Source organism: Helianthus annuus, chromosome 11 (assembly GCF_002127325.2).
Source record: "Helianthus annuus cultivar XRQ/B chromosome 11, HanXRQr2.0-SUNRISE, whole genome shotgun sequence".
Lineage (NCBI taxonomy): Eukaryota > Viridiplantae > Streptophyta > Magnoliopsida > Asterales > Asteraceae > Helianthus > Helianthus annuus.
Genome location: NC_035443.2, coordinates 140,097,208 through 140,122,531, shown reverse-complemented (window position 1 = coordinate 140,122,531; position 25,324 = coordinate 140,097,208). Strand labels below are relative to the sequence as shown.

General features: G+C 38.4%; 2 protein-coding genes across 2 annotated transcripts; one reads left to right on the top strand and one right to left on the bottom strand.

Moving 5' to 3' along the window:
* The first annotated feature begins 251 nt into the window (after nt 1-251).
* LOC110890569 (coatomer subunit epsilon-1) lies at nt 252-5,619 on the top strand. The gene is made up of 7 exons (XM_022138181.1): nt 252-544; nt 640-729; nt 1,792-1,943; nt 2,607-2,742; nt 3,863-4,018; nt 4,885-4,964; nt 5,267-5,619. The coding sequence occupies exons 1-7, from the start codon at nt 380-382 to the stop codon at nt 5,355-5,357; spliced, it is 870 nt and encodes a 289-aa protein (XP_021993873.1). The 5' UTR covers nt 252-379; the 3' UTR covers nt 5,358-5,619.
* Nucleotides 5,620-9,335: 3,716 nt separating this feature from the next.
* On the bottom strand, nt 9,336-14,983 carry LOC110890570 (protein CHUP1, chloroplastic). The gene is made up of 7 exons (XM_022138182.2): nt 13,502-14,983; nt 11,990-12,877; nt 11,771-11,902; nt 11,003-11,184; nt 10,817-10,928; nt 9,846-9,989; nt 9,336-9,685 (listed from the first exon to the last, which is right to left on the bottom strand). Exons 1-7 carry the CDS (start codon nt 14,237-14,239, stop codon nt 9,605-9,607), a joined length of 2,277 nt encoding a protein of 758 aa, XP_021993874.1. The 5' UTR covers nt 14,240-14,983; the 3' UTR covers nt 9,336-9,604.
* Between the last annotated feature and the right edge of the window lie 10,341 nt (nt 14,984-25,324).

Here is a 25,324-nt window from a genome sequence, read left to right as displayed (position 1 = left end):
TACCATGACGAAATAAACCGATTCCGACCGAACAACATCGGTACTGTATTACTAGAACCAGTTTCGATGATATTTGTTATTACGGTTTTTGATTGATGTAAAATACATATCAATATCCTTTTTATTGTATCAAGATTTTATTTTTTTCAAGGTTTTTTCTTTTAGTTGATATAACAAGTGTCAGTAGTACTGTAAAAAAAAACCAAACCGATACCATCGCGTAATTCGTAACCAACTAATAAAAAACTCTTTTGCTTGTTCCTTTTAATCGTCTCCCTGATAAAGAACGGCACCCGTACAAAATCACTCATCTCCTACAACTCGTGCACCATCTTCTCTCCTGATCTGTTAACACCACCGACCTAGATCTAACCTTACAATGGCGGGAGCACCAGATCTGTTATTCGCACTGAGAAACAACTTCTACATCGGAGCATTTCAAGCAGCAATCAACAGCGGCGATGTTCAAAACCTCTCCGAAGAGGATGCGATCGAACGCGATTGCCTCATTTACAGATCCTACATTGCTCTCGGAAGCTATCAAGTAAGTAATTGATTTGATTTCATCGTTCATCAGTTGTAATTGCTGATATGATTTGTTTTGATCTCTAATTTTTTGTTTTGGATCTTCAACAACAGCTTGTGATTAACGAGGTCGATTCGTCTGCGGCTACGCCTCTACAGGCTGTGAAGTTGCTCGCTATGTACCTTTTGAGCGCTGATAACAAGGTGAAATGTTGTTTCGTTGATTTAGGTTTTTTGTTTTTTTTCAGATCTGTGAATGTGTGAGTGGTATGGATGCTAGATATGTGGATGTGTTGCCCTAGAAAGTTGAATATCTCTAGAAAATAGATAATTGACGTGTAATAGGGCGAAGTTTAGGATGTTATTGACTTATTGTATCTACTTTTGCACACTATTGTGCTGTAGGGATTGATATAGTAGTGTATTCTGTTAGATCAAAAGAGACATTGATTTTGTTATGTTTGCATGTTTGGTAGCATTTGTTATATGTTTAAATGTGTGTTATCAGTTTGTTATATAAAAATGGCTCCACGGGCAGTGAAATTGCTTGCCATATACCTTTTGAGCACTGGTAATAAGGTGAAATCTCGTGTTATGGATCTAGGTTTTTTGTTTTTTTTTCCAGATCTGTGAATGTGCAAGTGATATGATGCTAGACATGAGGCTGTGTTGCCCTAGAAAGTTGAAAAACTCAAGGAAATAGATAACTGAAAGGTAATAGGGCGAAGTTTAAGGCGGTTGTTGACTTTTTGTATCTACTTTTCCACACTGTAGTGTTGTAGGGATTGTTATACTAACGTATTCTGTTGGATTATAAGAGGCATTGATTTTGTTATGTTTGGTAGTATTTGCTATATGATTTAGTTATCAGTTTTTATGTAAAATCTGAAGTGTTCATATTGATCATGTGATTGAACTCATTTTCTTGTAATGGTGAGGTTAATTTGGCGCTAGAAGTTTTATTCACGAAGCATGCTTTGCTGTTTTTTGAATCATGAATTCCTGAGTGATTTAGGGCTTTAGGTAGACATAATCATGCTGTTACAATATAAGTCTTGGAATTAGATTTATGTTCATAGTCTGCAATGAGGAAGACTTAGAGAATCATTGAAAGTAAAATAGTAAATCATTGTTTTATGTGATTGAAGAACCATGTTCATTAAAGTGAATTGCATCATGTGTAAAGTTAGTATGTGTACTTCTTTTGCTCTATTGATAACTGGATGGTCAACTTGTGTAATCATTTTTTTCACATGGATATGATAGGAAACTGTAATTTCAAGCATACGGGAGTGGTTGAGTGATGCAGCCATTGGGAACAACCCGATACTCAGGCTTATTGCCGGGATCATATTCATGCATGAACAGGACTATAATGAGGCTCTGAAGCACACACATGCTGGAGGAACTATGGAACTGTTAGTCTTACTCTGCCTCTGCCTCTGCCTCTTTAGCATCTTTTTATACAGTATTGCTATTTTTTGCATGTTTGCTGTTGATTTTTGAAATCATATGTTTTTGTCATCAACCATAAGAAGTCTCCTAAACTGTCTACTTCTGGGTCAATTTTTCGTTTATTTTATATCTTCGTCATCCTCCAATGTTATTGTTTACAGTTACCACATGTTCAAATATCTCCTGCTTGATGTTTTTCAACTTGTTAGTGCTTGCTCTGAAAGTCTACGTTCACCGTTTTGCGATTTCTGATTGTTATTTTAAACCTTGATCTATTCACTATCCTCATTCACCTCTGACCTCTCATTAATAATTGAAGAATGAACCAAGACATTACATTGTTTTTTATATATATTTTCTCTATTGTTGTCTATGTGTTCATTTCGATAAGTCACAAATATACATGCTTGTTTAGGCCGTCACTTTTTTCATAGGAAGTACCTATAACACTAAAGCTGATAACATGAGATTTTAAGATCGTTTCACTGCAGATGAGTGAATATATGGTTGTGATTGTTTGTATTAAGCAGCATCAAGATGTTTTAGCTCTATAGTTTGAATGAATGATCATAGATAAGCAAGAGTTCTCATTCTATATCTGGTCCTGGTGCTTTTTCCACTTTCAGGAACGCTTTGAATGTCCAGATTTATCTCAAGATGCACAGATCAGATCATGCTGAGAAGCAATTGAGAGTTATGCAACAGATTGATGAGGATCACACACTAACTCAACTTGCTACTGCATGGCTAAATTTAGCTGTGGTTTGTAATCTCTCATTTATGCTATTTTATTATACATTTAAACTAGGCAAAATTGCACTTTTCGTCCTTTATGTTTCGAAGTTTCTGCAGGCGCTGTCCTTTAAGTTTAAAAATTACACTCTATGTCCTTTATGTTTGCAACCTATAACGGGCGGTGTCCTTTCACCTAAACCCAGTTAACTTTTAACGTTAAATTCAAACATGAGGGACCTTTTATGTTAAAAAGTGAAACATTCAAACACAAAAACAGCCGCCATCTTCTCTGCAACTCCGGCCGGCAATTTCGCCAGATTCCGGCAACTCCGGCAACTCCGTGTCTTTCGCGATAAACATCATCTCCATCTTCTCCGGCCGCACCCCACGCTCATCCTACAACATCCCTCTCTCTCTTCTGGTTCAGGCAACGCCGGCGACGTAGCACCACCGCTGTCGTCACCACTCAAACCGAACCAACTGAAACACCCAACCCTTGACCCGTGTTGACCAACCCTGCACCTGAACCCGACGAACCAGACCTGAATCGAACCGGAAAAAAGGAGAAAAGAGAAGGAGGGTTCTGCCGTCTTCCCCGCCGCCGCCGCAGACGGCGGTGTCACTGCCGTCTTCGCTTCTGTGTCTCCGATCTCTTCCTCTCTGCTTCTCTCTCTCTTGCGGTTCTCGCCTCCGACACCCACCACCGATCGTGGTGGTGGTGGTTCGTTTCTGTTTCAGATGAGGGACGAGAGATGGGTGAGAGTGGGTTGTGCGTGTGAGGCGGTACAGGGTGAGGAGGTTGAGTGGGTGTGGCCGGAGGTGTGGCGCCGGAAAAACGCCGGGCGGAGGTGTGTCCGGTCACCGGACTTCCCTCTTTTCTCTCAAAGAGAATGAATATTGCACATATGGTCCCTGCTGTTAAGGAGCTTTACAAAGAGGGGTTTTAACATAAAAAAGTTAACTGGGTTTAGGTGAAAGGACACCGCCCGTTATAGGTTGCAAACATAAAGGACATAGAGTGTAATTTTTAAACTTAAAGGACAGCCTGCAGAAACTTCGAAACATAAAGGACGAAAAGTGCAATTTTGCCTTTAAACTATAAGTTACAGTATTACACTATTCTTACTGCTACTTTGTTTTGAAATAGGGTGGTTCAAAGATACAAGAAGCATATCTCATCTTTCAGGACTTCTCAGAGAAGTACCAGATGACTAGTCTGGTCCTCAATGGGAAAGCTGTGTGCTGCATGCACATGGGCAACTTTGATGAAGCTGAATCATTTCTATTAGAAGCACTTAACAAGGTAAATTTTGAACCAACTCTTGTCTTTTCAGTTGAAGTTTTTTGTTCACTCCCTTTGAGATTATTGATAACTGTCAGTCAATGAGTCAACCCAACTGATTGAACAAGTCATTTTAAACCACTTAGTTCTAGATTTTATGGGCTAAAACATATTTCTGCTTCTTGCTTGGTTGTTTCCTTTATATAACTAGTATTTTAACCCCGTGAGTTGTGGCGAGAATTTGATGATCAGTTATCAGTATAGTACTGGTACTCGGTATACCAACCGAAAGAGATAATGTAGAACCATGGGGAAAAGAACTTTCAAACTTAACCACCCTACGTGCGAATGCCGGTCGGTTTAAAAATGACGTTACAAAAATTAATGTCAAATCGTAGAATAAAAAAATTAAGTGTATATTAGTAAGGTTAAAAAAGAAAAAAAAGGAACTTGAAAACTTTATTAAGGTAGAGGGACTAAAATTGTGTTGATTAAACTTTATTAAAGAAGAGGCACCAAACATGTATATTTGTTTATATTAGTTAGTAATGTAAAAAACAGAAACGAAGGAATTTGAAAATTTATTAAAGTAGGTGGGCTAAACATGTTATTAACAAAGTTGAGGGACTAATTAAGTTAAAGAGAAAAACAAAGGAATTAGAGTAGAGGGGCTAAACATGTTATTACTAAAGATGAGGGATTAAAGTGATAAACAAGGCTGACATGTGGCAGTGTGTGATTGGCTAGGATGAATAGTGAGACAAAGTGGGTTATTGTGTTTCGTCTGTTGTTCAGTTGTGATAACATAGCATTTAACGTTCCGCTCTCTAATTGGCCTCCAAAATTGCACCTGCTAAGTATGACCTTTGATGCCTTGATTGATGTAGGATGCAAAGGATCCAGAAACACTAGCAAACCTGGTTGTATGCTGTCTTCATCTTGGGAAACCTTCTTCGCGATTCTTAAGGTATGCTCATCGCATGTGTGTGCATTGTTGCTTTGGTACTGTCTGGAGTATTTTACATACTTACAAAAATCTACTTTTATGTGACGCCGCACGATATTATGTTTGTCATCTACTGACATTATGAGTTTGCTTTCAACTACTAAATTCTCCAGATTATGAGTTTCATATGTCTGAAAGTAGAATCACATTTCTTGTATATTTCATATTAACTCGATGACGTGAGTGCACATGTTTTAGGAAACAATATGTCGAGTTTCCTTTAAGCAAAATTTGGTTTTTTTTTTTATTTTTATTATTTGCAGTCAGTTGAAACTCACCCATCCAGAACACATGCTGGTCAAACGGGGATTAACCGCAGAAGAAAGTTTCGACAGAGCAGTTCAAACGGTCTGAGAGCTACCAATTGTTTCTATAAGTTTTGAATTTTTAATTCGCGGTATGATTGTTGAAAAGGATTTCTAGTAGACTCGGTATAATGCTGAATTTGTTGGTAGTTATTTTCTGGATTTTCTTTTATATCTCATGGTGATTCTAGGAAGTCGGGGACTCGGGTTTGTTTACCTGACTATATTTTACTGGTTCGAAAAAAAATACTTTCGAGTGTTGTAAAGATATATGCTTGTTAAATAAAGTATTTGAAAATCGTTTGGTGCAAGTAGGAGGAAGTAATACGCTCGCACAGCAAAGGGATTTTTTTCCTTCATTCATATTAGTGCTGAATAAGCCTGCTTAGTAGCTAAACAACTGGGTTGGACCCATCAGTATTGGCCCGGACTGCCGGACACACTACTAGAGGTGCACATATTGATTATTAACCGACCCAGTAATTAGTCAAAATTGTCAGTACCGGTTGGCCAATAACCGGTTTGGTTAATAGCTGGTTCGATAATGTTAAATACCCTAAATGTCCAACTAAATATGTTATAAACCGAACTGATTAACTGAAATTACCGATTAAATTAATTGTTTTTGGTTAAATGATATATTTTCTTATAAGAAAAATCAATTATAAATATTTTTTTAACATGTTCAAATCCGGTTTCATTTTTGAAAACCCCAAATTGGTTTCTAAGCTATGGTCCTTATTGGTTTGTAACTGGTTCCTCAATAAACGGTTACAAAACGGTTACAATTTTTTTTTTTTTTCCAAAACGGTTTTTTTTGCAACTCTATCGACACATCTTATATACTCTATAGAGATCCTTGTCCACCAATAGATGAGTGTCACGTGTGCAATTTTTGCTTATGACTATTGGGTTTTGTTTGAGACCATGTGTAGTGGTAATGCCCCTATCCTTGAGCGTTATGTGCCATGTTGCAGCCCAGTTAGCAATGGGGTATTATGAGACGTTTTCTAAAATGGGTATAGTGGGGATGTGGACATTGTGGTGTAATAGAATTAAATAAATAAAAAAAACCATAAAAAATGTTATTGGACAAATGGAGCATGGAAACAGGTGATTGGCCCATTCAAGTTCGATCCGGCGTGTAATATACAACGCTCCATACGAATTTTGCAAAAAAAAAAAAAAAAAAAAAACGCTCACGGGGGCCGCTTGAGGGGCGTGCTCCGGCGTTTTCGTCCAAAAAACCCTAAAATCTCACGAGTACGGGTGGTCTGATAAAAATGTTTTTGTTTGAGGTGGTGTAGATTCTATCACCTTTTCTTATACAAAGATCATGTTTTTGGAGTGCTAGAAGATGGTAAATCAATACTGTTCACCCAGACATAGTTGTCACTAGCTATGCAGTCAAAGATGGGCCTGGCCGTGTGATGTGTGGCCTAAGGCGCCTCAAACAGACGCAAGGGAACTACTTGTTTAAGGAGACGGGGCTTAGGCGAAACAAGTGCTTGCTTGGTGTTGCCGTGTTGGTGTGTCTAAGTGCAAGGCCAAAGTCTTCATGAATCAGCAAAAGTTTTGGATTTGCTAAAGGTTATGGTCCCCATTCTTTTGCACCTCAGTCCCTTTTAGTTGCCTAAAAAAGGTGATCCATGGTTTGGGTGCGTGCTACGTAATTCACCTTATGCCCATTTTTCAATCTTCACACACGATTTGTTTTCACTATATACATCTATCTAATGTTGTAGTCATCACTATTATAACTTCTCACTAGTTGATTAGTAATTTCTCATCTCATTAAGTTAGTATAGGCCGTCAGGACCGTCTCCAAAAATTCTTAAAAATTTTTGAGCACGGAGCAAGTAGATAAAACAGGGTCCTATAATATAAAGTCAACAACTCACTTTTGAAATGAAAAAAATAACTTATTTAAAAATGAGCCCTAAAATAGAAATACTTTTAAAAATATATAAAAAATAAAATTATACATTTATAAACAGTGGGAACTTTATCTGTTTTGATGCGTTCGCTATAATGAACGGAAGAAAATACCTCAAAATTATAGTCGTAACATGTCCGAAATGTGTTCGCTTTATTAGTTTTTTATAACAAAAAAACCATTTAAATAATTATTAAAAATTGTTTAGTTAAATTTTATTTAACTTAAATAATAAAGACAACGATAAACCAATACATCACAAAAATTACAGTTTTAAATTAGAAAAAAAAAGGAAAATTAAAAATGAGCAACGAAAAAACAAAAACAAAACAATATGAATCCAGCTAAAAAACAATAAAAAGAAACAAATAGAAAAAAATAAGATGGGGTAAAAACATAAAAGGAAAAAAAAAGAGTTAATTAGATAGTTAGGCCATGTAGTTTGCACAAAGTAAGATACTTAGGTACTAATAGTTTAAAAGCACATTCTAGAGTATTAACTTTTCATTTTGTAACGTTTAGATGTATTAACGTTATTTGTAGGTTTAAAATCACATTCTATTAGTACCTAAGTATGTTATTTTGTTCAAACCACAGGGACTAACTATGTTAATACCCTAGAAGTTAATACCTCCAAACGTTACAAAATGAAAATTTAATACCCTAGAAGGTGATTTTAAACTATTAGTACCTAAGTATGTTATTTTGTGCAAACCACATGGACTAACTATGTAATTAACTCAAAAAAAATATTAAAACAACCTATGGAAGGAGTCGAACCTTTCAATGCAGACACCAAACCAATAAATGCAATTATAAATTATCAATTATCAACTATAAATAAGCAACATATAAGTGCATATGGTAGTTGTACCATTGGTTTTGAGAGTTTTTCAAGAGTAAATTGCCACAATCGTCCCGGAGGTTTAGGTCTGTTTGGCAGTTTCATCCAAAATGATTTTTTTTTGTGCCAAATAGTCCTTCACCTTTGGCATTTTCATCCAAACCACTAACTTAGTTTACTTTTTCTGTTAAGTTTAAGGAGATTTGGATGGAACTGGCAAATATAAAACCTCAGGGACGATTTTGGCAATTTACTTAGATTCTTTTTAATTTCTTTTATTTAATTAATTTTGTCACATATATATAAAACAAAATATAACATGCAGTTCTTATAAATAAATTAATAGTTTTGTTACATAATTTTTATAAATTTTCATCCAATCACTAACTCAGTTATTTTTTTCTATTAAGGTGAATGATCTTTTAAATTTTATAAACTACGACAAAAATTAATTTCCAATTTTTTATATAGATTCGTTTTATAAACAAAAATCTTTTATATAGATAGTTCTTTAGTACTATACTCTAACCACGAATGTTAAACAAGTGTTTGGCTTTAATCTTTTATTTTACTTGGGCTTTTAAGTTATAGATAAGTTGTGGGCTTTAATAAAACTTTGAGAGGGTAAGGGTATTGGACTTTTAAAATATTGAGTGGTAGCATAATATAATTTTAAAGGTAGCATAATACATAAAATTAAAAAAAAAAAAAAAAAAACCCACTTCGATGGAAAAGTTGAGGGGTAGCGTGGGCCTGGTTTCTAGGGACTCACTCGGTTTGGAAAAAAAAATAGAGAGACCTTGTATGATTTAGAAAAAAATTAGTAAGAATCTATCATAAGAAACCCACGGAAAAAAATTTAAGAATTCGTCACTGTCCATATACTAACCATGCCTAAAATATTCTTTTATTTAATAAACGAACGAAAATAAGAAAAGATTTTGTTTATATAAAAGAACACATGTTGCGGAAATTCATTTACGTTTGTGAACGCTATCTATGTTTACATATTTATTCATTCTAATTTAATTATTAGTTATCAATAAGATTAATCGACTAAAAAACATTCATTTTCTTAGTCTATGTTTGTTTAGAATATTACTAAACGAAAACAGACATTTTCATTTTGTTAACGAACAAATGAACATGAACGATCCCGTTCGTGTCCGTTCAATTAACTTGCAAGCCTAATCCTTGCAATTAAATCCATAAACCACCTAAAAGATAAACTTAAAGGAAATGTGAAAGGTGTAAGAAAATGAAAGATAAAGTCAACATGGGTCAAACTAATCTTGAACCCCAAATACATATATGTTTTTGTAGGAACAAATGACGATAACCATGATGATGGTGATGGTGATGATGACCTCTCTATCATCACATGCCATCCCATCCCATCCCATTTGTATTTAACAAGCCTTCATTCTTTCTTCATACCAAAACTAACATCTTAAATGACAACCTGTACAAAAAAAAATATCCATATTTCCTGCACCAAAAAATTCCTCTTTTCATTCTACTTTTTGTTCAAAACAAGAGCCAAGTTGCGAAGCTCCTCGAACGCATGCATTGTATCGACATCAAATCCACCAGCAAACTGCAACAAAGCAAATATTATATTAATAAATTCATTTTTTGAAAGAAAAATGATTTGAGAGGTGTCATCAATAACATCAAATGAGCATGGTTGTATCTTGTGAAAAATTGTTGAATAATAAGATTGTAAATATTGTGTTATGCAAGTAAATATGTCTAACCTGATGAATGCGGAAAGCAAATCGCACTCCTTGAAGTAGCATATAGTCCATTGAAGAATCTTTCTCGGTTGTTCCCTTCGTTTGAAGTTCTGTAGCAACTCTTTTTAAGTATTTCTTTGCCAACTTAACCGATCCCAGCTTAATCTGCATGCATGGAGATCATGTATTATCCATCTATTCATTCGTTCTTAATGTATGCGCGTATTATCCATTCATTCATTCATTCATTCTTGACTTTATAGCAATATTCAATCATGATGATGCATGCATGCACATTGAGATCATGTATTATCAATTCATTTTTGAACATACAATAGTAATCCGTCAATCGTCATGATGATGTATGCATTCATTAAGATCATGAATTAATTCATTCATCCATAGGGGTGTAAATTTCTAACACGACAAGAACCTAACAAGAAATTCGCGGGTTTGGGTTTACTCTAAACAGGTTAGGATCAGTTCCGGGCGAACACGTTTAGCTAAATGGGCCTTGTTCGTGTCAACCCCGCAAGTTTGTGGGTTGACCCGTTTAACCTATTAATTTATTTTTTTAGTTTTTTATATAATAACCTAAATTATTTGGGTATTTTATATCTACGTTTACAATTTTAAAAAATATTGGCATAGTTTAAACATGATTGATTTAAAAAAAAAACTATGTAAATTTTGAATTGTATTGTATAAATATTTAAAAAAAGTAAAAAAAAAAAGTTCTTTTTTTGGGTTAAATGGGCCATCTACGTGTCAAACCATGAATACACATGTCATGTCAGGATTCATGTGTGAGACACGATTTCCGGGTTCATGTTGGGTTCGATCCGCCAACCCACATAGACGACCCGTTTAGCAACTCTCTTCATCCATTCATTCTTGAACTTACAGCAGTAATCCATCATGATGATGTATACATGTCAACTGGTGTTTTGTGAATGATAACAAAGGGAAAATTTAGTACAGAAATAACAAACCTTGTTTAATATTCCTGAATCAAGCATCCAATCAGTAGGAATATGGAACTCTTTGCAATTACGCATCAATGTATCTCTCGTTCTAAGAAGGTTATAAACGATACGCTCCATCCTAACAGTGCGCAACAGACAATGTTAGATATAAAACGTTCTTACTTGTCACACAAGGATTGAAAATTTTCTTACTTTTCAGACAAGGAGACCATTTTCTTCAACGCCAAGTCACAGGGTATGTGGTAATTGTCCTTGTAATTTGAAATTTCATGCTCCAGCTTCTTTAGATCTCGATACGCAAACGCTGCCTCTCTTAATGTGTCGGCTTTCTTCTCCGGCCAATCAAAGTGTTTCAGCACAGCCCTCTCGTCCACCTTTTTACAAAATCCAACAGCAATCAACCACACATTATAAATATACAAAAAAATAGAGATGCACAAACTGGGTTTTTTTAGAACCTCGAACCGGGTCCGGGTTTGGTCAACAAAGTCAAGAACCGGGTAGGAACCGGTTCCGGGTACGTTCGGGTTTTGGCCAGTTTGGCTGGGTTTTTCCGGGTTTTGACCGGATCGGGTCCGGAACCGGGAATAATCACTACAACCAAGCAATCGTCAATATGCCAAAAAAGGAGTGCCAACACAATTTTGATTTTACAATGAAGAACGATTCCGTAATTTTTTCGAGATTAAAACTTGTGTAATGATAGATGCATATTAAGGCACAAAACGGATGGGTTTGGTCAAAACCCGTAACTTTTAGAGCTAACGGGATGGGTTGAGCATTCCTGCAAACACTTTCTTAGATTCGATAAATATATTTAAAAGGACGTATGCATTGTGAACACATTTTAGGCAACTATTTTACTCCACTGGCCCGTTTGAGGATATAAATCACCCAACTGGACTCATTTATCCATAAACGGGTCAAAATTTCCTACCTTAGTTCATATGAGAAACTTACAAGAAAGCCAAGTTCATCATCCAGCCAGTTCACAAAAGCCACCACATCTTCTATTTCCGGATAAACCGCATTGTTGACCTCCCGTATTAACGAATTCACGAATTCCCCTTGAGTCTCAACATCCTCCTTTATCTAAAAAATATATAAAATAAAAAAAGCAAACAACATCAGCTGAAATAAATAACAACAAAATCAAGATAGTTTATTAAAAAAACTTACAGCAAGCAAATGTGACGATCGGTTTTCGATTTCACCAATCATACTATTTCGAACATTATTCACATCTAGCGCATCACAGATCCCATCATTTAACGGATCTTTCCTGGAGTCCCTTTTCATAAGCGAATGATAAAACTCAACCACTTCCGGAGCTCGTTGAACAACCCCTCCACCGTTGTTTCTCCCCGTGAACTTCGGAGGTGGTGGCGGTGGAGGCGGCGGCGGCGGTGGTGGTGGTGGTGGTGGCGGTGGTACTTGATTACTAACCTCCGTATGTTCCTTAGAAGTAAAGCTAGACGGTCTCGGAGGAGGGTTAGGAACACGCAACGCCCGTTTTTCAACGTCCAAAAACGTTTTCAGTTTCGTAGCTTCACGCAATTGTGACCCTTGGATCACATTCAAATCATTTACACCATCCGTTTCCGTTATACATATAAAACCGTCAGATTGTCTTCGTTTATTCACTACAAGATCTTCTTGACAGCAATTAGCTCCACTGATTGAATGTCGTCTTCCGTCTGACCAACCGAGATTCAGTTTAGAGTTAATCGGTTCCGAGACATTCGTTTCTTCATCAAGAACGGGCCATTTTTTCATTTTCTTAATCAAACTTAACGTTTTTTGGGTACTACCGTGTTCGGAACTTCCGTCACTTGATACGGAACCGTTGAGCCATTCAACGGAAGCTGGACTTGATGTTACTTCGGAACTTACAAACGTCGAATTTTGCAACTCGTTTTTAAGACAGGTGTTGACCCATCTAAGATAGACAAGCTCCTCAACCTCGTTTAATCGACTTACTTGTAGATCTTCAACTTGTTTACATAAATCTTCGTTTGTTTGTCGTAACATAGATGCCTCCGCTTTGATCTTCTGAACGAATTCATTCTGCATTTTTTAGCCAGCGTAATCAGACCACCACATTGCTACACACCAGGGGCGTTCACAATCCGGTTTGGCTGGTTTTGAAAAACATTTTGGGCCAAACTGGTAACTATGGTTTTGTGAATATACAAACCGAACCGGCCGGTTTTCATGGTTTGACGGTTCGGTTTTGAGGTTTTATACAAAAAAAACTATTTTTCTACAAAAGCATACTAAAAAAAGGTAAGAACGGTTCATGAATATGATATATAATTAATTATATATATAACTTTATTATCCTAAATTATATAAATATAACAATATAATAATAAATGTTAAACGACTAGTTCAGTTTACACTACGGCTTCCAAGTTCCAAACCATAACTGTCAAACCATTAAAACCAGACCGTACATTATTCAAATTTCAAACCAGCCAAACGGGAATATATTCTTCAATTTAGGGGTTTGGGCGGCTTCTGCGGTTTATGAATACCACTGCTACACACGTCGAATTTGCAATTTCTTTTTTATGGGTATGACGGATTTCAAACGGTTACTTTTATCAAGGGAAACTATGTTACCAAGATATTCAAACCAAATATGAACAAAAATTAAAAAGTAATAAGTTTTATGAAAATTTTGGAAACCTCAGAATCTTTGGCTATGGCAGCTAGTTCTGACTCCATTGAAGAGATTCTGAAACAAAGATTTCTCTTTTGAAGATGAAGCTCAGCATTCAGCCTTCTCAACTTAAGAACATCTACCTCAACACCATTAACAACCCCCTTTGCTATATTTTCTTGCAACTGCTGGGAATTCAACTGCTCAGAAAGACTGGCGTTTTCCGATTCGAGCAAATCGATTTTGCTTTTGAGAGTTTCTATTTCACTAGTCTTCGATTCAACCGCTTGTTCGAGCTCCAAAGCCTTGAGGTTTTTCTTCTTGAAATCACCTAACTCAGCCTGCAGTTTGGCTTCTCTGTCTTTAGATTCTTGAAGCAAGCTTCTGAGCTGATCAAGCTCGGCAAACAGATCACGAGAACCTGATGAAGACGATGATTTATACAGCCCTTGTGGATGAACTTGTGTAGCAGTGACAGAACAGGATAAATCTCCGATAAGTGACCGTTTTGTTCGATTCTGAGCAAAAGGGTTTTTCGAATTCGTGTTGGAGACTGTAGTAAGCGGTTGTTGTTGCGATTTCTTACCAACTTGTTGCGATCTGGTTTTCTTATCAGCTGAAAACCCTTTCACAATGTTGGAACCCCAAATCGATCTGGGCTTCAAATTCGACTGCACATTGCTGTTTCTAGGCTTTAACGGCGCTTGATTCTCATCCGAAAACTTCGACGGTGGCTTCAACTTGTTCTCCTTGGTTTCCCCCATTTTAAAAACTTATCAAACAGTTCGTCAAACAGCTTCTATTCAACTTTTAAAAACCCCCAAAATGTCAAAAACTTATCAAGCATTTCATCGAACAGCTTCTATGCAACTTTAAAAAACCCCAAAATGAAAAAAACTTATCAAACAATTCGTTGAACAGCTTCTATGCAACTTTTAAAAAACCCCAAAATGTCAAAAGCTTATCAAGCATTTCATCGAACAGCTTCTATGCAAGTTTAAGAAAAACCCAAAATGAAAAAAAATTGTTAAACAATTCGTTGAACAGCTTCTATGCAACTTTAAAAAACCCCCAAAATGGAAAACTTTTCATACAATTCATCAAACACCTTCTATGCAACTTTAAAAAACCCCCAAAACGAAAAATACTTGTGAAACAACTCGTCGAACACCTTCTGTGCAGGTTTGAAAAACCTACAAAATGAAAAGAACTTATGAAACAATTCGTCGAACGGGTTATGTGGGGGTTTGAAAACCGCAAAACTTGGAGATTGAATCGGAAGATTAATAAATAAATTAGGGTAATGTCATCGGGATGTGTTTGAGGGAGCGGAACGGCGAGAAAAGGGGCGAGCTGTCAGACGATGCATCAGCAAGAATGATGCTTTTGCATTTGAAAATTTGAAATTCGAATGTGAGAAGAAGGGGTTGGAAGATGCACCACTTTTTTGAATGTAACGATCATATTTTTGAAGTGGGGCCTGATATATATCTATATTGCTGACTCTAGATGAAAAAGACAAGATATAAAGTGTAATAAAAGTATGAGGGAGGGGGTGTTTGGTGTTATATGAAATATTGTGTTTTTATTATGACACAAAAGGAACAAAGTGTAAAACATTCATATCCTATCCATCACTTTTACCACTTTTAGCACCGTATAATTACAATAAAAACAAGGGTAAAGATCAAATAGGAAGTTAATTTTCTCTATGAAGGATAGGAAGCCATAGGATTATGACATGTGGCAAATTTTAAAATAAAGAGAAAGGGTATTTTAGTCAATCCAACTCTTTCTTCTTCCTTTTTCAAAACCCAGTAAATTCAAAAACCCATCATTTTCAAAATCCACCATCTTCAACTATTTCTTCACTTTATATCTCAATAATCACTACATTATAGTGCGATTTTCATCACAAATCAATGATTCAGAACCCGATCAACGTGTTCTTCAGCTTTTTTTTTTGAAGAAAACCCAGTTTAATTTCATAAAAAAATCTCGTTTTTTCCGGTGATTTTGGAGATAATCACTCGATTCGTTCGATTCGAGCGTTGATAAGTGTTTCTATCATTCAAATTCCGTCAATTGATGAAGAAATCGGCTTCGATCCATGTAAGAAATTCTTTAATTTCATTTTCATGATCTGGGTTTTTTATTTAGTCATTGCGTTTTACGATCTTTGCGGGGGTCCGGGGGCGGCAGCCCCCGGTAGCGGGGTCCCAGGGGCGGCAGCCCCTGGCGGGGTCCAAGGGGCAGAGCCCCTGGCTAAAAACGCATCAGAAAAATTAAATTTCCATAAATTGGCTCATTTCGAAGACAGTAATTCGTAGACAATTCAGACAGTTCACAGTGACAGACAGTTTTATGTGTCCATTGCGTTTTAGAAATAAGACAGTTCACAGTGACAGACAGTTCACAGTGACAGACAGCTATTGCGTTTTAGAAAAAAACACATTTTTAAGTGTTTTTAGTCATTGTGTTTTAGGTAAAACACATTTTTTAGGTGTTTTCAGTCCATTGCGTTTTAGAATGTGTCATTTTTAAGTGTTTTCTGGCCATTGCGTTTTACATATAAGACATTTCTTTGTGTTTTTGGTGCATTGCGTTTTAGGTAAAACACTTTTTTATGTGTTTTCAGTCCATTGCGTTTTAGAAAACAGACATTTTAAGTGTATTCTGGCCATTGCGTTTTACAAATAAGTCATTTTTTTGTGTTTTTGGTGCATTGCGTTTTAGGTAAAACACATTTTTATGTGTTTTCTGGCCATTGCGTTTTACAAAAAAGTCATTTCTTTGTGTTTTTTGTGCATTGCGTTTTAGAAAAATGTCATTTTTTAGGGTTTTTTTTTCATTGCGTTTTACGATACTGGGGTTTTTTCTATTGCGTTTTACGCAACTGGGTTTTAAATTTTTTTTTTTCAAAATATAGCAATAGTATACTCGTTTTAAAGATAAAAAAACACTCGTTTTTTTGGTGCAATTTTTATAAAAAAATAATGTCGTATGAAAGAGTTATTAACGTTTAAAAAATGGGGGGAATTGGAGGAGAGAGAAACTATTGGCTTGGATTGACTAGATTGCCCCTGAAAAAAGTCACGCGCCTCTTTTTTTACTTTCAATTTCCCTGATTTAATCTTAGCCCTTGATTAAGTAAATGGATGGTCAAGATCACTTCCTAGCCTTCCTAGCCAAATAAACTTCCTATTATATCTCCACCCATAAAAACAATTATACTTTTTCTCCTTTTAATTAAGTAATATATTTTTATATTGTTATCATTACCTTTTCTCTTATTTCTACTTACAAACACTTTCAAAATATATTAAAAGATTACAGAGGGTGAACAGTGTCCTTTCAAATATACAGATGAACAATAACATTTTCTCTCTTCTCCACTCACAACCACTTACAAACACTTTTTATAATATAGAAAACCACTCTATTAGAATTTGATGGATAAGAATGGGCTGACAGTAGGTAGTAACATGTAGGTAACCTGCTAAGACACGATAACAGAAAAGTACACCATGTGATTTTTTACGTTTTTTAAAATAATCAAAATTTGAAAGTTAGGATCCATTATTTCTCCTTCTAGGTGCATAAAATATACATATGTCTTATAGACATTGGATATAAAGTAGTTAAACGAGCCGTATTCATGTTTAAAATTTTTGTTGTTTGCGTCATCAGATACCTGTTAAACCTGCTAAGACACGATTTGCCAGCCCTAGATAAGATGTGAAAGCTCTAAGGGAATACGGGGCACCGCTCGGTACTCTTTACGGGTATTGTTGGTAGCTCGACTACAATGTCATAAGCCTTAACCCGTTGGCAATTAGGTAGCCTAAACATGTATCTAAACCTGTGACGGCTACTTCATGTGGTTGTTTAACCGTAGAGCATGGAAAACGATGTAAGGGGCGGGTTCAAAGGAATACTGACGCAAGTGGATGCAGGTTCTAGTGGGTATATATAAGGGAGATGATGTAACACCCCGTGTTTCTGAATGTCAAAGTCAAAGTCAAAGTTTGACTTCTTTGACTCTATTTAGTCTATTTTTCTTATTTTGTATTATGTGGAGTAAGTGTTGTCTAATCAAAGTGATCAAATGTTTAATCAATACGACTGTTTATCGACCTTGAATAGTAGCAAGTAACAATGTGATAAAGTTAATCAATCAGTAATCAAGCTAATCGAATTATGCGAAATTGGGATTATATTATTTGTGTGTGTGCCTTATGTGTTACCTGTGCGTGCTTACCTTATGTTTTGTGTGGTAATCAATCGAACCAATCGAAACTCGAAACTCAATCAAAATCGAATACGGAATATAGATGCTTGTATGTAGATAATTTGATTAGGAACTCAATCGTATTCGTATCGTCTTCAATCGAAATCGAAATATCGGAAATCGTCGCCCGAAACAATCGAAGCACGCTTTGGATCGATCAGGCCCCTAGCCGATCGAACAGCCCAGCCGATCGGACAAGCTGTCTGATCGAGCAGGCTGTCCGATCGGGATGCCTGACCGATCAGCCAACCCGTTCCTCTTTGGGAAGCCTATAAATAGGCCTGTCATTATCATTCTTTCCACTTTTGGAAACTCTATGACCGGCCAGCTCGTGCTCCCCTTCTTTTCTCAGATTTCTTCCGATTTCAGTAAGTTTTCATCCTAAATCTTGTACTTTCTTAGTCAATACATGCTCCTACACCTTTCTATCTTTCAAAACTTGAATTCTAACCGTGAAATCATCAAGATCTAAGTATTCAAGGATGATGTCATCATGGTGTTCTTCAAGAACTCCATGTTTTGGCCTCATTCCACCAAGAATCACTTGGATCTAACCGATTTCCACATAAACAAACTAACATCTATCACAGATCTAAACAGTTGCATGATGTGAAGGATTGAAAGTTGATTTTCAACTTTCTTTCAACTCTTTTACACTCGATGCCTTCAAACCGGTAGAAACGGAGCTTGAGCCAACTCACTAATCCTTCTAATGGTTGTGTGGTTCAAGATTCGATTCTATCCACGAGGTTCACCGATTTCGGGTTAAACGTTAAACCACCGTTCCGAACCGTTCACCGGCCGGACTTGGGTGATTCCTGTCCGAGCAGGAGGAACAAGTAAGAACGAAGGTTCCATTGTTCAACTCATTGTCAAAATACCTTGAAATAACGTCAAACAATCAGAGCAGCCAAGTGTTAGACGAACAGGCCGACCAAGTCAGGATGCTGACCGATCGAACAACTTGTTCGAACGAACAGCCCAACCGATCGGACATGTCAGCTGATCGACCAGGCCAGCCAATCGGCTAGCAAGTGGCCCCACACTTTGACGATTTCATGAAGTATAGTAGTGAACGAGGTGATGTTCGATCGAACGAGCTATTTGATAACATTACTCATCGGATCATGAGATACTATGCTTCAACCCTTAATCGATTTTACAACTCGTTCGTAGTATGGAGTGCCACTCGATCGAACATGCTGTTCGATCAGGTGACACCCAGCTGAGGACCTACTACCAAAGTGTCTAACCAATTGGTTAAGCCGGCCGATCGAACGACCCGTTCGATCGAACGACCTGAAAGGTAAAAACACTCTTCAATGTTCTCAAATACTACAACGAAAACTTCAAAAGATCAAACCATCATACACAAACACATCCTAATCAAAGGAAGAAACAATCCACTCGAACAGTCCAGCCGATCGAGCCTACCAGCCGATCGAACAGACTGTCCAAACGGACTTTCAAACCGAACGAACGACCCGATCGATCGAACCTGCAGTTCGATCGACCAGGTTGTTCGACCCATTTACATTGTTTCCATTTTACGCATTGCTCACCGTTATGCTATCGAACTATTCAGGCTAACCATACTCTCAAGCGCTCCCTTCAATCCATCAATCAATCACTGTGAGTATACTTGAACCCTTTTTGCTTTAGCACTTTTGAGTGTTACATACGTTACTTATCTAAATCACAATCGCACATACTACTCAATTACTTTATACGCTAATCGTTCTGCTTGTATTACGTGACTAAATGAATGCTTGTTGTTATGTTTACACGTGGAATGTTGTCTACCTGCCTTAACGACGTAGTACTATAGTTTGGACTCAGCACCCGTTCACACGGGGGTTGTTAAGGACAATTACTTTCATGGATTACGGTGGTAATCATGTATTGCGAACTGTCTCGGACAGTCAACCCGCAGTCATTGGTATCGATAGATCCATGTCGATAATTAACATGCTTCGTTTTCCTCTGTGTACGTGCTGGTTATGCGTAAACTATTTCGAACTCTATATGCTATTATCAAACTTGTATGCTCACCTTTACATTATATGTATTGACTTTATTTTAACGTATGTGACAAGTGTTTAAGGTGTTTACTTGCTAGGGAAGCGAGGCTATAATAAGGATCTAGAGCCCCCCAACAAATAGTTGTCTGTAGCTGTCAAGCTAGGGGTCTTTAGAAACAAAAAAACAATATTATATTTTATTTCAATCTGAGTTGTCGGAACAAAATTACTTGACTGGTAGTTATCTGTAATAATTTATTGTATTATTTGGGATACGGTATGGGACGTATCATTTAACTGAATAGTATTTATAGTTGTTGTGGAAACTTCTGGACAATCTGTTTCGCTCAGTACCATGCCCCGATGATTCCGCCGTCGGTTGGGGTGTGACATATTGGTATCAGAGCCATAACTATAGGGAATTAGGCAAGACACGACCTAGTCCGGGTCGCTGTCTTAGAGACCTAGACTATAGTTAGGAACCACAGACCAAGTTTATGTGCTATATTCTGCTACCTTTCGCTATCACAACACTAGAATTTCCAAATGAAGTCAAGCGACTTAGTCAAGATTAGGTGTGAAAACCGCAAACTCTTGACTAAATTGCTTGATTAATGCTGATTTTATCAATTCATCAATGATTTCCTCATTATTTTCGACAAAAAACGAGGAGGATTATACCAAATCAGGAGTGAAATCCATATTTTGATGAATAATCTCCTCATATTTTACAAAAACAAGGAAGAAGTTGCTAAGCTAGGGGTGAAACCCTAACCTTGACCGGATTTTATTCTATCTCACCAAAGCCTCGACGGACTCCAACGACCTGAACTCACGAGTATGACCTAGGGAATACGTGATGAATGCCCAAGAATCGAGGCAGAAACACGAACCCGAAAGTCGAAAAGTGGCGACAAGTCTACTGCGAATAGCCGAATCGCTTTGGATAGTCGATGTCTAATAGCCGCAGACAATCCATTTCTCGATTTTATGTGTTTCAATTCTGAGCCCGCAACCGCATACTCTGATAAATTTGTCGATTTTATATGTTTTAAGTATGTTTGCCTGTTTATGTGTTTAAATTTTGATGTTCGCTCGATTTTTGCTATCGCTTCGATCAACACACACGACTCGCATTGCTATTCTATCTCAATACGCTAACAAGTCGCTGCGATCTAGACAACATTATATACAATTATGCCATACTATTCGACACGCTATACGATTATACTATGCTACTCATACGAACGACGCGCGAGCTTTGAATAATAGGTTTCTGTATTCTGACTGCATCTATGATTAAATGTCTATGTACTTATGTGTTTCTGTGCTTCTGTGCTCTATGTGCTTCCGTGTTTCTGTGATTACGTGAATCTGTGGTATTGTGCCTGTGCGTTTATGTGATTCATGCCTTATCGTGTTCCTGAGCTTTAGTAAGTAGTAGACGCGTGAGGTGAGATTCGATCTGTTGTGTCTGAGACCTACGACAATGTCTCTTGCAGACCATGTCGTCATCTGGACGCCGAACACCTCTTACTCACCAAGAAAAGAGAAACAAGCGTCTCGCTGAGATCATCGCCAAGCAAGTAGCTAAAGCTGTAAGCGAAGTGTATGAGAATGTCAGCAAATCGTCGGAGGAATCCCGAATCGACGCTCCCAAAGATGCTAGCAAGACTGTTTTCAGCTTCAAACAGTTTAAAGCATGCGGACCCAAAGAGTTTACCGGGGAAGATGGCCCTACCGCTATGTTCTAATGGTTTGACTCGGTCGAAGTTACTCTGCGCCAAAGCGGTTGTCTGGAAAATCTTCGCACCCTCAATGCAACCGGCGTTTTCCAGTCCTGAGCTCTAGACTGGTGGACGGCCGAACGAAACAAACGCGGGAACGATGCAGCTTATGAGCTGACTTGGGAAGAGCTAAAGGCCATTATAATGGACGAATTCTGCCCTCCCCATGAACGCCAAAAGCTGGAGGACGAGTTTTGGAACATCAAGCAGAAGGACGGAGACAACGCTGCTTTAACTGCTCGCTTCAAGCAGCTTAACATTATTTGTCTTGATCAAGTCAAGACCCCAGACATGGCCATCAAGAAGTATATTCGAGCTCTGCCAGATTGCGTAGCCGATTTTGTTCATGCCGCCAAGACCTCGTCGATCGAGGAAACCTACTTGCTCGCTGCCGAGATCAACGACAAGCGGGTAAAGTCTGGTTTCTGGGATAAGCCATCCAAGTCTCTGCATCAAGCTACCACAGCAGCAACCGTCGACACCACCACTGCTCAACCCTCCAAATCGTCACGTCGCAAGAAGAAGCACAACAACAGCAGCTCCAACAACAAGAACTGTGTTGTCGCAACAACTGCTGCCCCTCTTCAAGCTGTACCAGCTCAGCAGCAGATGCACCACCGACCAGCTCCAGTGACCAATGCACCGCCAGCAAAGCGTGCATACACAGGTCCCCACCTGCTCTGCCCGACATGCTCATATCATCATCCGGTGGGACTCGCCTATCGTTTCTGCGCTCACTGCAACCTCTACGGTCACTTCACTGCGAATTGTCGCTATGGTCCTCGTCAAGCCCCAGTTCAAGCCACTGCCCATCAAGCTCTACTCCCCGCCCCTCAAGGCCAACCAGCAGCTCAAGCGCCCGCGGTCAATGCTCGAGTCTGCTTTGCATGTGGTGATCCTAACCACTTTGCAAACATGTGCCCGAACAGGGTGGTGAAACAAGAGCCCTAGCAGCAGCAGCCTCAGCAACAGCAGCAAGCAGCCCGTGCCCGAACCTTCAACATCAATGCCCGTCAGGCTCAGGCTGACAACAACGTGGTTAATGGTACGTTCCTTGTGAATTGTATTTATGCATCATGTTTGTTTGATACTGGAGCCGATAACTGCTTTGTGTCGTTTGAATTCGAGAAGCTCCTTAGTCGTAAGCGCTCTTATCTCCCCTCGTCATTCGAAGTTGAAGTCGCTACTGGAAGAACTGTCGTCGTTAACTCTGATCTCCGTGATTGTACTCTCGAGCTCAAAAATCACATCTTCCCAATCGATCTTATTCCAATGCACTCGGAAGCCTCGATGTCATAGTAGGCATGGACTTTCTTCGCGAAAACCATGCTGAAGTTGTGTGCTTTGATAAGATGATTCGATTCTCGCTCGCAAATGGTGATTTATTATGTGTGTACGGTGATACTGCTTCGAAAGGTCTTAAGCTCATGTCGTGTATCCAAGCTAGCAAGTATCTCCGCAAGGAATACAGAGTTTTCTTAGCCAACATTGTAGTAGCGGAGAAGGAAAAGAAAAAGAAGGTTGAAGTCAAAGACGTTCCAGTGGTTCGTGAATTTCCTCAGGTGTTCCCTGATGATCTTCCCGGATTACCGCCAAGTAGTGATATCGACTTTCGTATCGACCTTATTCCAGGAGCTAACCCTGTTGCCAAAGCCCCTTATCGACTCGCACCATTCGAAATGCGGGAACTCTCGAACCAACTCCAGGAGTTACTTGAAAAAGGCTTTATTCGCCCGAGCACCTCTCCTTGGGGCGCGCCAGTCCTTTTCGTTAAAAAATAATAACGGGTCGTTCAGGATGTGCATCGACTATCAGGAGTTGAATAAGTTAACCATCAAGAACCGTTACCCTTTGCCTCGAATCGATGACTTATTTGATCAGCTGCAAGGTGCCAAGTGTTTCTCGAAGATTGATCTACGTTCAGGCTATCATCAGTTGCGCAGTCAAGAGGAAGACATTCCCAAAACCGCTTTTCAAACTCGATACGGCCACTATGAGTTCGTTGTTATGCCTTTTGGTTTAACCAACGCACCCGCGGTTTTCATGGATCTGATGAATCACATGTGTAAGCCATTTCTAGACCATTTCGTCATCATATTCATCGACGATGTCTTGATCTATTCAAAGTCGAAAGCCGAACACGCGCAACATCTACGTTTGGTTCTCGAGCTACTCCAGGGAAATCGACTATATGCCAAGTTCTCCAAGTGCGAATTCTGGCTATAGGAGGTTCAATTTCTGGGTCACATCGTTAATAGTCAAGGTATTCACGTCGATCCCGCGAAGATTGAAGCAGTTAAGAGCTGGATTACGCCTAAGAACCCGTCTGAAGTTCGTTCTTTTCTCGGACTAGCGGGCTATTATCGACGATTTATCGAAGGATTCTCTAAGATCGCTGTGCCGCTCACCGCTCTTACTCATAAAGACAAGCCTTTTATTTGGGGAACTGCACAAGAAACTGCCTTTCAAACCCTTAAGCATATGCTTTGCAATGCTCCTGTTCTCACACTACCCGACGGAAGCAACAATTTCATTGTCTATTGTGATGCTTCCAACCTTGGTCTTGGTTGTGTTCTTATGCAACGAGACAAGGTTATAGCTTACGCATCTCATCAGCTCAAAATCCACGAGAAGAACTATACAACCCATGACCTCGAGCTAGGCGCAGTTGTCTTTGCATTGAAGATTTGGCGACACTACCTGTATGGTACCAAGTGTACGATCTTCACCGATCACAGGAGTTTACAACACATCTTTAATCATAGGGAACTTAATATGTGTCAACGCCGATGGGTAGAACTTCTTAATGATTACGACTGTGAGATTCGTTATCACCCAGGCAAAGCAAATGTTGTTGCCGACGCTGATGCGTGTCAGTGTGTATATATTTTTGATGTATATTTTAAGCCCTTTTTACACTTTTAGCCAAGTTTTAAATTTATAAAACACGATATTTACTAACACTAAACACACATATGGGCAAGTGCACCCATCGTGGACGTAGTATAGTGTTGGTAAGATACCGAGGTCGTCCAAGGACACAAGAGCTTTTAATACCGGTTTATCCTCAACGTCTAATCAAATCAAAAAGTTAGAAAAATGTTTTAAACTAAGAAAAATAAAAACTAACTAAATGCTGAAAATAAAAATAAAATAAAAACAGATAGACAAGATGAATCACTTGGATCCGACACGTGTATTAGTATAACCTTTGATTATTTTCGCACTTTTGCACTTGTTTAAGAGATTATCTTAGTTATTGTAGTAGGCCCCTCTTTTGAAGGTGACGTTACCCTCAACCCAGTAGTTTGAGTCAGCAAGGATACAATCCTAAAGGGTCGGATTATTGAAAGATAATGAATTAAGTTATTAATGCAAATTGTGGTAGGCCCCGCTTCTGGCGGTGACGTTACCCTCGGCTAAGTAGTCTGAGTCAGCAGGGATACAGTCCTAAATAACCGGGTTATAGTATTAATAGTAGTTAACTTATGAGGGGGTCAAAGAGTTTGGATCCCCGCCATCCATAACCTTGGGGTGGATATTGAAAATGGGGATGTGGTGCATGAAGAACTAGAGCCTCCTGCGGGTTCCATGCATAGCCTTGCGTCCTTTGAAAGCTCACCGTCCCGTCCTCCGCTTCATAAAGCAAGTTCATGGCTCGGCAAATGTGATAATCGACCCGGCCCGACCATGGACTCCTTTCGAAGGACCTTGGGATATTCGTGAAGTGCTTGAAAAGACGATACACCC

Bases quoted from the DNA above. Each gene is read 5' to 3' on its own strand.
- LOC110890569 (XM_022138181.1), top strand. From the start codon at position 380: ATGGCGGGAGCACCAGATCTGTTATTCGCACTGAGAAACAACTTCTAC. The intron at 4,019-4,884 runs GTAAATTTTGAA...TGATTGATGTAG, and splicing joins TATTAGAAGCACTTAACAAG to GATGCAAAGGATCCAGAAAC. The intron at 4,965-5,266 runs GTATGCTCATCG...TATTATTTGCAG, and splicing joins CCTTCTTCGCGATTCTTAAG to TCAGTTGAAACTCACCCATC.
- LOC110890570 (XM_022138182.2), bottom strand. From the start codon at position 14,239: ATGGGGGAAACCAAGGAGAACAAGTTGAAGCCACCGTCGAAGTTTTCG. The intron at 11,903-11,989 runs GTAAGTTTTTTT...TATATTTTTTAG, and splicing joins GATCGTCACATTTGCTTGCT to ATAAAGGAGGATGTTGAGAC. The intron at 9,686-9,845 runs GTTAGACATATT...GCTTTGTTGCAG, and splicing joins TTGCTTTCCGCATTCATCAG to TTTGCTGGTGGATTTGATGT.